The sequence below is a fragment of the Dendrobates tinctorius genome, unplaced genomic scaffold, assembly GCF_039654945.1.
Source record: "Dendrobates tinctorius isolate UK_male_01 unplaced genomic scaffold, ASM3965494v1 ptg000071l, whole genome shotgun sequence".
NCBI classification, from domain to species: Eukaryota; Metazoa; Chordata; class Amphibia; order Anura; family Dendrobatidae; genus Dendrobates; species Dendrobates tinctorius.
The window spans coordinates 20,360,786-20,379,953 of record NW_027361739.1 but is presented as its reverse complement, the minus strand read 5'-3'; the positions used below and the strand labels follow the sequence as shown (position 1 = coordinate 20,379,953).

General features: G+C 45.7%; 1 protein-coding gene across 1 annotated transcript in view; it reads right to left on the bottom strand.

The window, feature by feature from the left end:
• Positions 1-19,168, bottom strand: part of LOC141096087 (cadherin-like protein 26) — a 128,542-nt gene that overhangs the window by 6,822 nt on the left and 102,552 nt on the right. Inside the window, exons 13-19 of the mRNA XM_073582493.1 lie at positions 17,480-17,610; positions 17,208-17,264; positions 15,962-16,030; positions 15,825-15,878; positions 14,882-14,944; positions 10,835-10,876; positions 3,128-3,211 (exon numbers count right to left, since the gene is read on the bottom strand). Of these exons, the coding sequence (XP_073438594.1) occupies positions 3,128-3,211; positions 10,835-10,876; positions 14,882-14,944; positions 15,825-15,878; positions 15,962-16,030; positions 17,208-17,264; positions 17,480-17,610 (500 nt within the window). The remainder of the gene's footprint in view (positions 1-3,127; positions 3,212-10,834; positions 10,877-14,881; positions 14,945-15,824; positions 15,879-15,961; positions 16,031-17,207; positions 17,265-17,479; positions 17,611-19,168) is intronic.

Genomic DNA, 19,168 nt, shown 5'->3' with positions numbered 1-19,168 from the left:
TGTAAAATGACAGATGTACTTGCTGTGTGTTATGGAGAACTCATACAAGACTCCACAAAATCTCAGGGTCTCTGTTTCATAGTTTTAAAGGGTTTATCCTGGATTTTGCATACTTGCTAAGAACTTACAGGCAGGTACCTACCTTCCTATTCGGCCCAACGCCAATTTCTGCAAAGCTCCTGCAATTTCATTTGACCTCAAGACAAGAGAACACCTCTTTCTCTACTGGGCTACTCTGTTGATGGGGAGTCACTCCTAATGTCATGCTGGTTGACAGTCGGTTCCCCGCAGTTAGGCAACGGGGAGCCAGTTGTCAATTGGCATGACATCAGCAGAGATGCCCCTTCAACACAGCAGAGAGTTTTAAAGGCTGCTCTGTCGACATGACTCATAGTGCAATACAGAGACTATGTAGAAGGAAAATGGGCTAATATCCATCATGTAACTGTCAAGATTCCACCGCTCACTGTGTCCTATATACGCTTTGAATGAGAGCTTTGTCACCCTATGGGATTTAAGGTTTTCTAAGCCGTCAGGATTGTGAGTGACAGCTCTACCGCCTAATCTTAGGCAGAGGTTTGAGTATTGTGAATGACAGCTCAACCATCCTATCTGGCTGTCTATGGGATCTACTTCGGGTCTCCTCTATTCTGGGTGATTTACAGGGCTATTTAGCACTTTGACAATTGTCAGACCTTTGCCAATTGTAGCTTTTTTCAAGTGCTATGTGTATTTGTGCTGTGCTCGGAGTTGTATTCTTGGATTTACCTTTGAACTTCCACTTGACTTACCCCTTTGTCTAGATCCGCTACCCTCATAATACTCTGACCTTGGACTGTGACCAAACTACGCCTTTCTCTTTTCCCTTTGTCTATTACAAGCCCTCTTGGTACCGAACCCAGACCTCTTGGCTATCCTGCCTCACGGCGAGTCCGTGAATAGTGAATAGCATCACAAAAACCCAATTAGCAAACTTATGTTCAGTGCAAAAACACATGCATTTGAAAAAAAAAATATTGTCAACAATGGTGGACAACTCATAAGCCACGGTTTCTATTGTAAAGGCCAATAATGTCCCATGTGCTCCATAGGCAGCATCCACCTTTTATAACAATTTTTTCTTATTTCTTTTAGAGCTTTCAAAATTATAAAAGATATATCTCTGCAAAAAATCTAGGCAATACATTTTTATATTCATATTCCCCCATGTCTGATTGCATCCATGTCCAGATTTAAGTTTCTATTCTCCATGTTACTGGAAAACAAATGAGCTAAAAAATTCTGACTCTATCTTGGGAAAAATCCCACACATCATCAGATGTCAGCTTGTGTTTTGTGCTGCAGACCTGACCTCTGCGATCTAGCACCTGGGCTTGAACTGACAAGCAGTAGCAGATCACGGCACGCTGTGACACGCATGTGCCTTATTCTTAAAAGGCGTGTGTGCGCCCGGTTATCCAAGCATGACAACGGCTTTGCTGGGTTTTATTACAGTCACAAGATGTGCAAGGCGTGCATTCCTCGGACTTGGACGTGATCCAGTCATGACTCATGATAGTCGTGCTTAACACTTAATGCGTCGGCTAATTTGTCATGTTATTAGCTTTACCCATTGTTATTGAAGGCGACCGTGGGCGCACCCATAGGTGTAATGATATAAACTGATTCAAGGGCGTTAGGTTTATATAAGTCGGACGTAACTTGGCTCAGTTACCAATGAACAATCTCCGGGCTGTGGAAGGTGTAATTATGTGCAGAGCTAGGAAAAATGCCACGCAGCAGAAAAACTTACTGTCTGGAGCCATCAAATCTGGTCCCTGCAGCTGTAATATTCGGAGACGCAGTAAAATGCTTATTACAGCAGATTAACTTTTAACAACTTGTAGCCTTTCTGATCTATATGGGTTTTTTTTGCCTTCCTCTGGATCAACATGTTAGAGCAGGTTAGGATAGGATATGGGCTGAACTAGATGGACTTAATGTCTTCCTTCAACCTTAAGGCTGTGTGCACACGCTGCGGATTTTGCTGCGGTTCCGCAGCGGTTTTGGCCGCTGCGGACCCGCAGCAGTTTCTGCTGCGGTGTACAGTACCATGATTCCCTATGGGAATCAAAAACCGCAGTGCAGACGGTGCGGAATTTTCCGCGCGGATTATCCGCGGTTTTCAATCCGCAGAAAGAATTGACATGTCAATTCTTTCTGCGGATTCTCCTGCGGTTTGCCATCTCCTCTATTGAGGAGATGAAAACCCGCAGGGCAAAACCGCAGAGCAATCCGCAGGTAAAACCGCAGGTCTTTTGACCTGCGGTTTCACCTGCGGATTGTACAAAATCCACGCGGATGAATCCGCACCTAATCCGCAGCGTGTGCACACAGCCTAAAAACTATGTTACTATGTTACATGAACCCAGCTAAAGGTGCACACCTGAGCCCTACATATCGTTACAGCCCGGTAAGGAATGGAGCAGTGTGATGATTTTCCAGTTCAGACTTAAAGGATGTGTCCTTTCTTGGGAAACCCCATTCCCTTGCTCATACTGTAAAGCAGCTCTGGAGATGTGGTTTTTAAAAGCTTATAATCATTGCCGCATCCCAGCAGAACAAAGAATACATGGCTGCCCATAGATTTTATGAATGGATTATCAATGTGAAAATTGGAAAAAGAAGCAGAAGAAACCCTGTGGTTCTGCTGTAGCTGTAATGTTAAGGCTGCAGCCAGACAGGGGCTGCAGCGGTCACAGGACAAATTTATACCAGATGACTGGCGACGGGGACACAGCTCTGAGATCGGAGGAACAGCACTGGTCCAGAGGTTATTTCCATTTATGTTGTACCCTAGGGCCATTAATAGTTGTCCACTGCCTTAAATAGAGCAGTGCTGAAGTACCATGCACAATGGGCTGCCAGGTAGAGTGGCAGTACAGAAAGAGTAAAAACAGACCTTTATTCTTTTCTTTTTCTGTCACTGGGTTTCCAAAAGTCAAACCTTCACCAATCCTAATACTATGGCATTCCAGCATACCAGGACCATGCAATGACAATCTATGGAGGGAATCTCCTTCACGTCGCACTTGCTTCGATGGATCCGGTACATCCATACATAACAGTAACCCAGATTTTTGCTTACCTGACTGAGCATTTCTCCAATTTTCTCTACAAATACATTGTCTTGTCTGTTCTTAATGGATCCACTCCTTACATATTTGCCATTCTAGAATTGAAACAAGATGTCAAAAAATCATTAGTAACAAATGTACAAGGATTTTACAATCAATCAGGACATAGAAGGTAAATACAGAAGTGATTACCTTCTACCTGCCTATAGTTCAAGAACTATTATACTACAGGGCACTCAGATGGTTTAAGTATTGGCAATGTTCATTTCTTTTAGTGTAAGGACATCTAGTGGTGAAAAGGGGAATTGCATAAAATACATTGTAGTTTCATACAGTAAAGCTCAACATTGGCTTGTTGTAAGGGGAGAAACCACCATGGTTACTTACCGGTAGCCGGTTTTTCCGGAACCCATGACAGCACCACATGAGAGAGGGATCCGCCCCGCCAGGACAGGAACCTACTGAAACATAAGGGTCGGCACCTCTCCCCCGCTTCAGTTGGATTACAGAGCATTTGAGAGGACTCCCCGGTTAGTTACATTTTTATCCAACACCACATCACACAAATACACCCGACTATTGTGCACACCCAAACGGTGAAAAAGGGGGGGAATGTACGGGTGCTGTCATGGGTTCCGGAAAAACCGGCTACCGGTAAGTAACCATGGTGGTTTTCCCTTCACCCATGACAGCACCACATGAGAGATTCTGGAGACTTCGAACACCTTAGGGAGGGACCACCGCTTGCAGCACCCTTCTACCAAAGGTCAAGTCAGCAGAGGAGGACAGATTTAGTCTATAGTGTCTAAAGAAAGTTGAGGGTGAGGCCCAGGTAGCGGCCTTACAAATTTGCTCTATTGATACCTCTGCTTTCTCAGCCCAGGAGGTCGCCACGGCTCTGGTGGAATGAGCCTTGATGCCGTCAGGAACCGGGACGCCACTAGCTGAATAGGCTACACTAATGGCCTCCCTAATCCATCGGGCAATAGTCCCCTTTGACACTCCATAACCTTTCCTAGCACCCTGGAAGGCTACAAATAGGGACTGGGACCTCCTCCACTAGCTGGTTATAGACATACAGTGGGGCAAAAAAGTATTTAGTCAGTCAGCAATAGTGCAAGTTCCACCACTTAAAAAGATGAGAGGCGTCTGTAATTTACATCATAGGTAGACCTCAACTATGGGAGACAAACTGAGAAAAAAAAATCCAGAAAATCACATTGTCTGTTTTTTTTTCATTTTATTTGCATATTATGGTGGAAAATAAGTATTTGGTCAGAAACAAAATTTCATCTCAATACTTTGTGATATATCCTTTGTTGGCAATGACAGAGGTCAAACGTTTTCTGTAAGTCTTCACAAGGTTACCACACACTGTTGTTGGTATGTTGGCCCATTCCTCCATGCAGATCTCCTCTAGAGCAGTGATGTTTTTGGCTTTTCGCTTGGCAACACGGACTTTCAACTTCCTCCAAAGGTTTTCTATAGGGTTGAGATCTGGAGACTGGCTAGGCCACTCCAGGACCTTGAAATGCTTCTTACGAAGCCACTCCTTCGTTGCCCTGGCGCTGTGCTTTGGATCATTGTCATGTTCAAAGACCCAGCCACGTTTCATATTCAATGCCCTTGCTGATGGAAGGAGGTTTGCACTCAAAATCTCACGATACATGGCCCCATTCATTCTTTCATGTACCCGGATCAGTCGTCCTGGCCCCTTTGCAGAGAAACAGCCCCAAAGCTTGATGTTTCCACCACCATGCTTTACAGTAGGTATGGTGTTTGATGGATGCAACTCAGCATTCTTTTTCCTCCAAACATGACAAGTTGTGTTTCTACCAAACAGTTCCAGTTTGGTTTCATCAGACCATAGGACATTCTCCCAAAACTCCTCTGGATCATCCAAATGCTCTCTAGCAAACTTCAGACGGGCCCGGACATGTACAGGCTTAAGCAGTGGGACACGTCTGGCACTGCAGGATCTGAGTCCATGGTGGCGTAGTGTGTTACTTATGGTAGGCCTTGTTACATTGGTCCCAGCTCTCTGCAGTTCATTCACTAGGTCCCCCCGCGTGGTTCTGGGATTTTTGCTCATCGTTCTTGTGATCATTCTGACCCCACGGGGTGGGATTTTGCGTGGAGCACCAGATCGAGGGAGATTATCAGTGGTCTTGTATGTCTTCCATTTTCTAATTATTGCTCCCACAGTTGATTTCTTCACTCCAAGCTGGTTGGCTATTGCAGATTCAGTCTTCCCAGCCTGGTGCAGGGCTACAATTTTGTTTCTGGTGTCCTTTGACAGCTCTTTGGTCTTCACCATAGTGGAGTTTGGAGTCAGACTGTTTGAGGGTGTGCACAGGTGTCTTTTTATACTGATAACAAGTTTAAACAGGTGCCATTACTACAGGTAATGAGTGGAGGAAAGAGGAGCCTCTTAAAGAAGAAGTTACAGGTCTGTGAGAGCCAGAAATCTTGATTGCTTGTTTCTGACCAAATACTTATTTTCCACCATAATATGCAAATAAAATGAAAAAAAAACAGACAATGTGATTTTCTGGATTTTTTTTTCTCAGTTTGTCTCCCATAGTTGAGGTCTACCTATGATGTAAATTACAGACGCCTCTCATCTTTTTAAGTGGTGGAACTTGCACTATTGCTGATTGACTAAATACTTTTTTGCCCCACTGTATACTCTACTAGGGTTCTTTTAACATCTAGGCTATGAAACTTTTCCTCCCCTGGGTTTTTCGGATTCTCGCAAAAGGAAGGGAGGACAATCTCTTGGTTTCGGTGAAAGTTAGTTACTACTTTCGGCAAGTAAGCAGGGTCTGTTCTCATAACCACCCTATCCTGGTATATCTGGGTATATGGTGGGTTGACTGAAAGGGCCTGTAAGTCACTAACTCTACGTGCCGACGTTAGAGCTACCAAAATGATGGTTTTTAGAGTGAGATTTTTAGTTGAAATCTGCTGTATGGGTTCAAACGGCTCTTTCGTGAGGGCTTCCAGCACCAGATTTAGATCCCATGGAGCTATTTTTGGTAAGGAAACTGGCCTAGATCTGTGGCAAGATTTTATAAACCTGGCTACCCATCTGTTTGCCGCTATATTGCAATTGTATAATGCACCCAGCGCTGAAACCTGCACTTTGAGGGTATTAACCGCCAGGCCTAGCTGTAGGCCTGCCTGCAAGAACTCCAAGATGGACTCGATTGGGGGTTCTTGACCTAACGGTTTTCCCAGGAATTGTAGGAATTTTTTCCACGTTCTGCCATATATGTTGGTTGTTATTGGTTTCCTACTTTTCATTAGAGTAGTTACCAACCCCGGGGAAAACCCTTTATCTCTCAAAAGTGACCTCTCAAATTCCACGCCGTCAGATGGAGCCCCTTGACTTGTTTGTGGAATATCGGCCCCTGAGCTAACAAATCTGGAATCTCTGGCAGTACCCACGGGTCCGAGAGAGACATCATTTGTAGTAGAGAAAACCACGGTCTTTTCGGCCAGAACGGGGCTATGAGGATTACTCTGGCTTGCTCGTCTCTTATCTTTTTTACTACTGCCGGGATTAACGCTACTGGGGGAAAGGCATAGCTCAGCTTGAACAGCCACGGGATTTGTAGAGCGTCCACTGCCCACGGGTTTTCCCCTGGGTTTAATGAGCAGAACGTTCTCACTTGCCGGTTGCTTTTGGTGGCAAAGAGGTCGATTACTGGCTGTCCCCATAACTGTACTATCTTCTGGAATATTACACGATTCAAGGCCCACTCTCCCTGTTTTAACTTGTTGCGGCTTAAAAAGTCGGCTTGAACATTTTCTGTCCCTTTGATATGCAGGGCTGTCAGGGAGGCTAGGTGTTGTTCTGCTTTGAGGAAGATTCTTTTGGCTTCGTCCATTAGGGAGTTTGACCTTGTCCCTCCCTGGTGGTTGACATACGCCACTGCCACCCTGTTGTCTGACATAATTCGGACGTTTTGACCCTGTAACCTGGGAATGAATGCCTCTAGGGCCCTGTTTATCGCTCTCAACTCTCTTAAGTTGGAGGAAGCTTTCTGCTCTATGTGACCCCAGGACCCTTGGGCCATATGTTCTCTCAGGTGTGCCCCCCATCCCGAGGAGCTTGCGTCCGTCAATATTACATCGGACACGGGCCTGTGCCACAAAATTCCCCCCGTTAAATTTGTGTCGTCTAGCCACCAAGTGAGAGAGTCTTTCACTCTTTCGGAAAGTTCCAGCTTCTCTTCTAAACGCCCTTTCAATCGTCTCTGGGCTGACAAGATATCCGCCTGCAGTTGTCGGGTATGATACTGTGCCCAGTTGACCGCTGGGATACAGGCTGTTAGCGTGCCCAACAGGGACATTGCCCTTCTTAGGGTCATGTGAGGATGTTGTATTGCCGTAAGGGTCATTTCTCTCACCTTCTCTAGTTTTTTCTCTGGCAAGAGACAAACTTGACGGTCGGAGTCCAAGACGAAACCTAGAAACGTTTGTTTCCTTAGGGGTTGAAGTTTTGATTTTTTTAAGTTTACCATCCAACCCAGTCTTTGCAGGGTCTCTGTTATCTTCTCTACCTGATGTGCGCAGTGATGTTCTGAATTGCCAATGACCAGAAAATCGTCCAAGTAAGGCACCATAATCACATTGTGGATTCGAAGGAAAGCTGTCATTTCCGCTATTACTTTTGTAAAAATCCTTGGCGCTATGGAGATGCCAAACGGAAGAGCTGTGAATTGAAAATGCCTGAGGTCGCCCTGGATGTATAGGGCTACCCTCAGGTATTTTTGGTACTCTTGGTGTATCGGGATATGGTAATAGGCATCCTTCAAATCGATTACGGCCATGAAGCAGTTGTGGTGTAACAGCTTCATGGCCGAAGTCACTGATTCCATTTTGAATGTTTGGTTCTTGATCCATTGATTGAGGCGCCTGAGATTTATTATCGTTCTGAAGGAAAGGTCGGGTTTTTTTATTAGGAAGAGGGGAGAATAGAACCCCCTTCTTTCTTGATCTTCCGGGACCTCTACCAGAACTTGTTTCTCCAATAGCCCTAAGATTTCTGTTTCTAAGGCTGATTGCTCTCCTGGTTCCTTCCTGACGGGGGTCACCGCAAATGAAGCTCTTGGATACTGGAAGAAGGGGATTTTTAGGCCATTCTTTATAATTTTTAGGATCCAATTGTTGGCCGATATTTTCTCCCATTCTTGGGAAAAGAGCCTCAATCTTCCCCCCACAGGAGGGCTGGTGTCATTGCGGGGATTTTTTGGCGGTTGAGGTATTTCCCCCAAACATAAACCCTGGTTCTTTCTTCCTCTTGTCGTCCCACCTTTTCCGTTCTCCCGGGGGACGGCCTCGATTGAACCTTCCCCTCCGAAAGGGCGGTCTCCTTTGATCACCCATGAACCTGGGGAAGCCCTTCTTTTTGTCACCGGCTTTTTCTAGGATGTCATCCAGGTCTTTTCCAAACAAGAACTGCCCATCACATGGTAATGAGCATAATTTTGCCTTAGATTGAATGTCCCCAGGGCAGCCTTTGAGCCATAACGCCCGTCTTGCGGCGTTCGACAGCCCCGCTGCTCTTGCTGTTAACCTCATCGAGTCGGCGGAGGTGTCCGCCAAGAAGGCGGCAGCTCCGTGTAGTAGGTACATTTCACCTAAAATTTTCTCCCTTGGCATTTTGGAGACCAATTTTTCTTCCAGTTGTTGCAACCAGACCATTAATGACCGGGCTGTGCAGGTGCCAGCTATTGCTGGTTTCAGACCCCCTGCCACTGCCTCCCAAGTGTGCCTTAGGTATGAGTCCGCTTTTTTATCCAAGGGATCTCTCAAAACCCCTGAATCCTCCAGGGGCAGGGCCGACTTCTTGGAAGACCTAGACACTGCGGCGTCAATCTTTGGGACTTTGTCCCAGATGTCCGTGTCCTTAGCCTCAAAGGGGTATCTTCGCTTTGAAGAGGAGGGAAGGCTACCTGACTTCTCCGGTTTCTTCCACTCTCTCTCTATTAGGGCCTGAATTTTGTCATTGACCGGGAAGGTACGCTTTTTCCTTTCTTGTAGGCCGCCAAACATCACATCCTCCAGTGATCTCTCTACTTTCTCCTCCTGTAGGCCCATAGTGGACCTGATGGCTTTAAGGAGGGCGTCCGTATCTTCCACGGGAAAGCAAGGTCTGCCCCCCGTATCACTGTCTGAGGATGAAGATGACCCGCGCTCAACTTGGTACTCCGAAGAGGAGGAGCCTGACGAGGAACTCGGGGAGGCTTTCCTACTCTTACTTTTCTTTTTTAATAATTTTTTAAGTGAGCCCTGTACCTCCGACTTAATTATTGATCTGAGGTTTGTTGCCAGGCTCGGTGCCTCTTCAGCCATAGTCCGCTGGATACAGCTGACACATAAGTCCTTTTGGTAGTCCTTTGCTAAAGGGCTGTGGCATATGGCACATACTTTATTTTTCTTTTTGCATGTAGCTTTTTTGCCTCCCTAAAAAAGGAAAAGACATAGGAAGCCCTATTACAACATTGTCTACTTTCACGGAGATCACTCACCACCCAGGAAAGACCGATACCGGGCTCTGGGGCTGCGAAGGAGCGTGCGTTCTGCGATCTTTTGACCTCGAGGAATCCCTCGATCGGTGACTTGGACGGCTGCTGCTTTTGCCGCTCGAGCGGCTCTTGCGACCCGAAGCTTGTGAAGGGGGCAGAGACAATGGGGACGGTGAGCGATCCTCCTGAGACGCCATTGTCACCCCTGCAGCTGCTTCTGCTCCTTCTTTAAAGTGAGTGCCCCTCATTACCCCTCCCCCCGCGACCGCCAGCCGCTTCTCCTGGCCGGCGTCGCGCCCGGCGCCATGATCGTCGCTTCCCGATGACGTCAGCGGTCGCGCTCCCAGAATCCTCTGCGCCGCTGACGTCGGACGCCGATCTCCGCCCCCGGCTTCCCCTGCAAGCAGACGAAGGACGGGCGCGCGCGCAGGGGGAGGGCAGCATGTGGAGGAACCTCCGAAGGGAGGACATCAGGACGTGCCCGCACGAACCCGGGGCCCGGATCAGGCAACACCCCGGGGACTGCGCTACCAGCTGCCGACGGCTGGCGTCGCAAGTAAGTAAGCCCTGCAATTTAAACGCCGGGACGGCCCTGGGTCTTTCATCCTAACAGGCGCCGCCGCTGTCAGAGGGATTCCTTTCCAGGACAGGAACCCAACTGAAGCGGGGGAGAGGTGCCGCCCCTTATGTTTCAGTAGGTTCCTGTCCTGGCGGGGCGGATCCCTCTCTCATGTGGTGCTGTCATGGGTGAAGGGAAAATTTGCATTTTATCATCTCCATCACAAATACCAAAAAATAATGCATGTGTGTCTTATGTCAGGTTATGCAGCTCATCCTTTTTTACCCTTCTTATAAGGGATAGGTTAGGCCATATTTATACATTACAGTTATGGTGCTTTTTTATGCCGTTTACTAAGTACAAATGCCCACAGGAAAAAAAATAATAAAATGTTTCCATCTTCTGACAGCATAATAATCTCATTGCATGCTTTTGACAATTAATGCCAATTTATTTGTACCTTGCCAGAACTACAATTACCGGATACCAGAACTATGTCTAAAAAGACATTCGAGCCATTGCACAGACATTATTAAGTGGCATTCTCTAGTTTAGGAATTGATGTGGCTGCTGTTCTCATCTACAAACATGGGGAATATATAGAAGGCAAGTAATGAGGTTACCTGATGCCATGTACCACTTTGGCTCTGCATGGTCTGGCTTCCCTACAATGGAAGATGAAGGGTTAATGTTGTGCATTGCAAACAGATTTCACATCAGACTATGAATAAATACTTAAAAGAATCTGTAAGCAGCATAAAGTAGGAGCAGAAACCATAGTGTCAGTACAGTGTCATTTACAGGACTTCTTGCTATAGTTTTGATAAGATACTGCTATATCTGCTGCAGCTCTGCTAGTCTTCTTAGTGAGCTCTTGTTATATAGTTGGATCACCCCCAGGGCTGTGGGATACTCGGCACCGGGCCGGTGTCTTAAAGTGATAGGTCACGGTGGCGGTGACCCTGTCCGTGGCCCTGGGTGGCCAATGAAAAATGGGTGAAATGTAGCTGAATAAAGTTTATAGGTAGATGATTCGTGACGCCACCTTTGGTGTTCAGCAAGGAAGGTGTTAAGCCGACGCTGCGGTGCAGATCCTCTGGGACAGATGGTGGGGTGCAGCAAAGATGAAGTAGCTCTCCACAGGCAGAGCTGTAGTCCCAGGGCAGTAGTAATAGGTTTTGAGGTAGATGGTGTAGTGTTAGGCACAGAGTTGTAGCAGTGCTGAGTGGATTGCAGGAATAATTCAAAGCGCAAAACAGAGTGTAGTTTCTTTTACCTTTACTGAAGGTACAGTCCAGGATTCAGATCACAGATGGTACAGGAATTGGTCAGCCTGGAAGCAACTTAGGAATATCTCTATTTAGATGGGTTGTGTAGTCTCCTTTCTAGCGCTAATCTGAAGTACTTGCAGTTCTGAATTACACTCAAGTTCCTCTTGCTTGATGTTACTTAAACTCCACTCATATGGCAGGCAGCTGTAGCCGTCTTTCTGGCTCACACACGTTGCTGCTGTGACTCCGAGTCTCTTCATCAGTGTCCTGCCAGGACTTTACTTCTCTCTGCACTGCACCAGTTAGCTGCCCAATAAGAATGTTCACTTTTTGGCTTTCAGACAGAGGATACACTTCAAACAAACTGCACAGTCTCTCTTTAAAATTGCTCAGGGTATGTGACTCCCCTGAGTACTGCGGTAGCCAGGCCGCTCCCGGTATATATGGCATGGATAGCGGCATTATGGGGACTGCTGCGGTGGGCGCTTGATCTTGCTGCGCTCTGGAGGCGGCGCTGACCGCTGGATTCTGCAGCGCTAATGAAGCCGCAGCTGCACTTGCCCCTGCATCTTACAGCACTGTGGGGGTACGATGGCATCCACCGCTGCATCTTCTCTTGTCTCAGACATTCTCTTCCCTCTTGTTAACTTTGTCCAGGCTTCGTGTTCCGCTGGCTTACCAGGTTGCAGCTCCGCAGGCTAGATGATTGGGGCACGCCGGAACTGCAGGCCTCAGCTTCTCACTTCCCGCTCACTGATCTCTTCGCGCGCACCACTTCACTTTTTGTGCTCTCTCGCAGGCTCCGTCCATGATGGCACGCCCCTTCAGCTTCCCGCGCACGCCAAGTGGCGGGGTAATGGTGGCAATTTTCACAATCAGTCTATAGTACACAGTACAGTTTCTGGCACACAGGACCCGGTGGAAACGGGCTTCGCAATCCTGTTCGTGACGCCAAAATTGGATCACCTCCACGGCTGTGGGATACTCGGTACTGGGCCGGTGTCTAAAGGATAGGTCGCGGTGGTGGTGACCCGATCCGTGGCCCTGGGTGGCCAATGTAAAATGGGTGAAATGTAGCTGAATAAAGTTTATAGTTAGATGATTCGTGACATCACCTGTGGTGCTCGGCAAGGAAGGTGTTAAGCCGACGCTGCAGTGCAGATCCTCTGGGACAGATGGTGGGGCACAGCAAAGATGTAGTAGCTCTCCACAGGCAGAGCTGTAGTCCCAGGGCAGTAGTAATAGGTTTTGAGGTAGATGGTGTAGTGTTAGGCACAGAGTTGTAGCCGTGCTGAGTGGGTTGCAGGAATAATTAAAAGCGCACAACAGAGTGTAGTTTCTTTTACCTTTACTGAAGGTACAGTCCAGGATTCAGATCACAGATGGTACAGGAATTGGTCAGCCTGGAAGCACCTTGGGAATCTCTCTATTTAGATGGGTTGTGTAGTCTCCTTTCCAGCGCTAATCTGAAGTACTTGCAGTTCTGAATTACACTCAAGTTCCTCTTGCTTGATGTTACTTAAACTCCACTCGTATGGCAGGCAGCTGTAGCCGTCTCTTTCTGGCTCACACACGTTGCTGCTGTGACTCCGAGTCTTAGGTTGGAACAGAGCATTTACAGCCTCTTGTTCCTCCGGTTTCTGCTGCAGGATCATTAGTATCCATACCGCCTCGGACGCCGGGGTCCGGTCAATGCGCTTCAGCTGGGAGTGAGCTTGACTTCAGCTCGATCCTTCCCAGCTCGTCTCTCCACGTCCACACACTTCCCCCTCTCTGCACGATCTGCCTCACTTCCCTTTCCTGGCCACAGAGAGCAGCTCCTCAGCAGTTTGGTTCAGAGCTCCCTCTGCTGGCCTGGAGCAGGAACTGTGCTGTGTGCTGGATTTACCTGATAGAGAGATCCTTCATTGCTTCCAAGCATGACATCACACTCCCTAGGAGGAAGGTAATGCCACTGTGGCGACCGTACTCCTGGGGGCGCCACACAGTCCTTGATATTAATGAGCTCTGAATATCCCCGCACCCACCAATAAATGGCAGCTTCCTTCTGTCAATGCACAGTTTAGGCAGAAAGCTGTTAATCAGTAGTAGAGGTGGGGCTATAAGAGTTCTTCAGTGTAAAGACTAGCAGAGCTGCAGCAGAATTATTAAAACTACAGCAAGTACACCAGAAAAATTGGTATCTATTTAACTAGTATCAAATAAAGATGATCTCCCAGCTACCACCAAGAAAAACTTTCAGGCCAGTATAGAATATAGTAAGAGGTATAATCCCCAATTGAGTAGCCGTTTTAAAGGGGGGAACAAGTTACATAGACAGAAATTTTACAGACACATACCAGGGAGGAGGACACTGGACACCAGGCTCAGTTAACCCCGACGTACGTTTCGGATTGATCTTCCTTCCTCAGGGGGAAGATCAATCCGAAACGTACGTCGAGGTTAACTGAGCCTGGTGTCCAGTGTCCTCCTCCCTGGTATGTGTCTGTAAAATTTCTGTCTATGTATCTTGTTCCCCCCTTTAAAATGGCTACTCAATTGGGGATTATACCCCTTACTATATTCTATACTGGCCTGAAAGTTTTTCTTGGTGGTAGCTGGGAGATCATTTTTATTTGATACTAGTTAAATAGATACCAATTTTTCCATCGCTTACAATATGTGATTATGGGTATGGGGGCCCTCTTGACACTGTATACCTTGTAGCTCAGTTTTTGCCTTGTGTCACCCTTTTTTCTGCCATTTGTGCCAATTTTAAACCTGTGTTTTCTAATAAAAATATTTGTGTTTTAACACCATACTTTGGACGTCTACATGCACTGATTGCTTCTCTTTTTGTATATTAAATTACAGTGTGTCCTGCACTGATTTATTATGGGCTGACACTGGTGTGTTTTTTATAGTCATCTTATTCATATATGATTTATGATGTTACTTTGTTCTAGCCCTATGGTCTGTCATCTTTACTTATTATTTTAGCAAGTACACCAGTAAGTGATCCAGAGTGGGAATCATGGTTTCTGCCCCTATTTTACGCTGCCCTGAGATTAGGAAGCAGAAACCCGGTGACAGATAATTTTTAAAGCCAGAGCGAGTCCCTGAGTCCATGAGAGATAGTGACAGATGACTATACAGCTATACAGAATAGGCACCTGTCCCCTTTAATTACATCATAACATTTTGCTGCACCTTATGTATCCTTTATAGGTACATTAACAAGTTAGACTTCACATATAGGGGGTAGTCAGTCATTTAAGACCATTCCTCCTTTGAAATACTATATGCTAGCCTCTGCTTAGGAGTAAACCATTCACATTGGAGAATTGCTCATGATCCATGATTTCTAAAAAATATATGTCTTTTACCTATTAATATCCACCAGTCATTACTGAGGCTTACCTGTGCCCAGGTCGGATTTTGCCCTGTTCGCTTAGAGGCAGATTTTAAAAGTCCAGCGCCATCCTGGTGATGAAAAAGCACCAATGTATAATTCATCTCATTTACTTAAAGAGGCTATCCGGTCATATATTAATTATCTATCTTCAAGATGGGTCCTCAATCTTAGATTAGTAAGGGTTTTGGGTGTTGCACCTCATCATATGACTGAAAAACCCATTTATAGTAACTATTCGACTGTAGTAATAGTAACCAGCAGAACTGTGAGTGCAGCACTGGGCTATAGATGTATTTAAAAAAAAAATCTTACAACCCCGTCCAGGATGATTTTTTTTTTTGTTTTTTTTGTACTATGGGCGTAAAAAACTAACAGGCAGGTTACCTGCCTGCTTTACCCTGCGCCAGCAATTCAGCTGCTTCACGTCAACAGAGCAGTTCTTCTGGGCTGCTGTCGACAGGGTGTGATTGCTGACATCACCCTGGATGACATCTGGCTTCCTACAGTTAGGCAGCGGGGAGCACGCTGTCAATCAGCATCACGTCGGCAGTCTCACCCAGTCAACAAAGCAAAGTAAGAGAAGCCGCAGATCTGTCAATGTGACGTCAGTGGAAGCCGCCTAATGGCCAGCAGAAGCTATCAGAGCAGTATATAAGACTTTCTGATTTTTTACAGTATTAAACATGACTTGGATTTCAGAAGGGGGTACATATTTAGAGAAGAACCATATCTACATAGTAATCATATGTGTAGAATCAAATAGCTAATCATTGATTAGAAGTTGGAAAGCTATGCTGCAGCTTTCCATAAAAGCAGGATGAGCAGCTCTGAAGCACACACTGCGCACACAAGTAAAATGCAATAGAAGAGAACACGATCATATGTAAATGGTATTATTTGGAGACTCAGTGACAAGCTAGCTATTTGCTGACGCCAGGTCACACTCACAATTTCCCAGGACTGATGAGGTGTCCGTGCTATGGGAAATCGCCCAACTCCATCCTAATGCAAGAAAGAGTGACATTTGTTGTAAGTGTGGTCCATGACTTGTAAAGTGGGATAATACCAATATGCTAGACACTCACTGTTTCCCATGATGAATACTGAGGCCTCTGTAGTGTGCTTGAGAAGGTTCGTCCGACCGCTTCTTTTTCCTGCAATTAGGGGTCATAATATTGAAGCAGATGTGTAGTTGTACAAGGTATTTCTATGGGAAATGCTCACTTGCTTACATGTTTGGCAGCTTTTAATCAGTGTTAAGGTAAAGCCACGTCAAGCCTCGTCTAAGCTTATTGGTTGTCTAATCATCTATCTTCAGGAGTGCAGGTCTCCCCTGCTTCCCAGGAAACGGTGTTGCTCCTGAAAACTGACAGCTCGGAATAGTGGCATCGTAGCCACTGGTCAGAACTGTGCATCAGAGAAGCAATCGCGTCAGCTTCAGAGCTACACTTACAAGCTATATACCGAACAGTTTGCAAATGTGCACTCCTTGCCTAGGAGACCGGCCACCTCTCAAGGACTGCAGAAGTGGCCAGTAACCTTGACAATGAGCAGTAAACAATACAATTTTTTTAAAAATCGATCCGTTATTGAGGACAAAGAACATTTTTAATAAGATGTAAAGCTCCTTGTGTTTACAGTTTAAGAAGTTGCCACAACTCATTTAAGTTTTCCCTCAACCATGCTTTTCCTTGCAGCTTTGCTTGTTCATTGTACACTGAAGCTAATCTTGTGCTTAAAGAACTGATAGGTAAGAACACAATCGAATAAGTATAGCAGGTGTGATTCCAACATGCGACACTCCTAGTAAGATCTCATACAAGGCAATAACACATCCCTGTCATAATAATAGTCCCATAAAGGAGTAAGGGGTCTTTACTCCCCCTATGTAGGTTTCGTCTCTCATCATGGTCCAAGTGATATGGCAGATACCAAGACATATGGCAGAGAATGGTGCAGGACTGTGTCCTTACAGCTCAAACATGAAGCCAAAAATATTGAGCCGAGACCCCAATTCATCAAGACCAGTGATGAGAGGACGTGTTGAAGTCAGACGCTCCTTATTCATTAAGAGGAGCGTGCCTCTTAATGAATTAGGAGCATCCAACGACTGGAGTGAGATTTATGGCTTAGAGAATGCCACAGCTTTTCACATCTCGACGGTATCTCCACCCCAGATCCACCCATTTAGGCAAAGCAGGGAGAAACTGGAGAGAAAAAGCCAAAAATAGCAACATTTTTGTGACTTTTCAAAGTGGTTTGCCTCAAAATTTTCCTAAATTGCTTTAATGAATCAGGTCTATAACGTTTGCAAAATTGGCATAAGGTTACCTTTACGCCAAGATCCATATTTCCATTTCCATTAACCAAGAGAACAGCTGGGGACGCCTGGTGGTATAGAAAGAATATAGAATTAATAATAGGACACATTTTCATTTATATCAATGAAGTTCTAGAAAAAAAACATTCAGCAACCTTTGGGAATAATAGTAAATTGGGGGAGCCCTGCTGCTGTTGTGCTACACTGTCATGGTCATATAGATGCAGTGACTACCGTTTTATCACTGAAAGCACCGCTAAGCCACTCGGCACAGAAAGCTCACCTGAGATAGCACACTTCCTCCCTCTTCATTATACTGGATCAAGGTTTGATTGCCTTCATCACTTCCAGGGATCTTAGAAAGACTTTTTCCACCAGCGCCACAGAGGAAGCACATAAGCAAACATAATGCCACTATTACAAGAAAAAAAAAGAAAAAGTATAGTCGCTTGAGACGTACAAAGCACAAGAGGAAACGCGCAGCATTGGCATCCTCAGTTTAAGGGTAAGTTCACACTAGGCATTTTGTCTGCTGCAAAACTTGATGTCTTGGCAGGAAAAGACGCTGCATAAAAAAAGCACGTTTTTCTTGCGTTTTTGATGCCTTTTTGCATGCTAGATTTGTCTCTTGTGCATGTTGATAAAGAGTAGTATTGAAAAAAGTCCTATTCTAAAGAATGAAGTTTTTCCACAAAATACATTGCAAAACAGGATACCTGCATTTTTGGTGCGTTTTTCAGCATTTTTTTTTTTCACCACCCATTCAAGTCAATGGGTGAAAAACGCTCAAAGAAGTGACATGCTCTATGTCCAAAAAACCATGCAAAGCACAAAATACTGATGACAAAAAACCAATGTGTGTGCAAGAGATTTCTGAAATCTCATGGGCTTTGCTGGTACTGTAAAAAGCAGCTGAAAATTGGCATTAAAAAAAAAAGCAAAAATGCCCAGTGTTATCTTAGCTGTAATGTTACAGTTTGGAGTTTGTATGTTCTACACTGCAAGGCCCGGATTCAACAAGGCGTATTGTACCCAAGTCTTAATGAAGGGTGCCTTTGAGTAAGATGTCCCTAATTTATTATTAGGCCGGGGTAACACTTGCGAGAAACTCACACGAGTCTTGCATCTCAATACCCGGCACTGCCACCGGCACTCAGGACTGGAGCACTCAGCTGCATAGAAATACATGGAGCCGCACACTCTGGTCCCGAGTGCCAGCGGCAGTGCCGGGTATTGAGACGCAAGACTCGTGTGAGTTTCTCGCATGTGTAAACCCGGCCTTAGGCTGGTTTCACACTTGCGTTTTTTTGCATACATGCGCATGCGTTTTTTTTTTCCTATACTTAACATGGGTGCGCATAGACATGCGTTTGTACGCGTTTGTATGCGCATGCGTTTTTTTGTAGTGTGCGCCCGGGCGCACAAAATGCATCCTGTTGCATTTTTTGTGTGTATGACCTGTCTCAAAAAAACGCATGCGCACACAATGCGCACAAAATGCACCCAAAAACACATTATAGTCTATGGGAGCGCTGACGTGCACATGGTAATGCGCACGTCAGCGCAAGCATGCGTTTTTTTAAAAAAAACATGCGCGAAAACAAAAAAATTGCATAAAAACTCATGATGCGTTTTTTATGTGCGTTTGCACTGCGCACGCAGCGCAAAAAAACGCCAAGTGTGAAAGTAGCCTAAGACATGTACCTCTTAGGCTATGTGCACACGTAGCGTTTTAAAACGCTCACTAAAAACCGGACTCCTTCCCAGAAATCGCGCGATTTTCGCATGCGTTATTCAAGCACTTTCCAAGCGATTTGAAGCATCGCTTGGAAAGTGATTGACAGGTTGGTCACACTCGTCAAACATAGTGTTTGACAAGAGTGACCAGGTTTTTACTATTGAGGCCGCCTATGCGGCATCAATAGTAAAAGATAGGATGTTAAAATGCTAAAAAAAAAAAAAAAAAATCGGG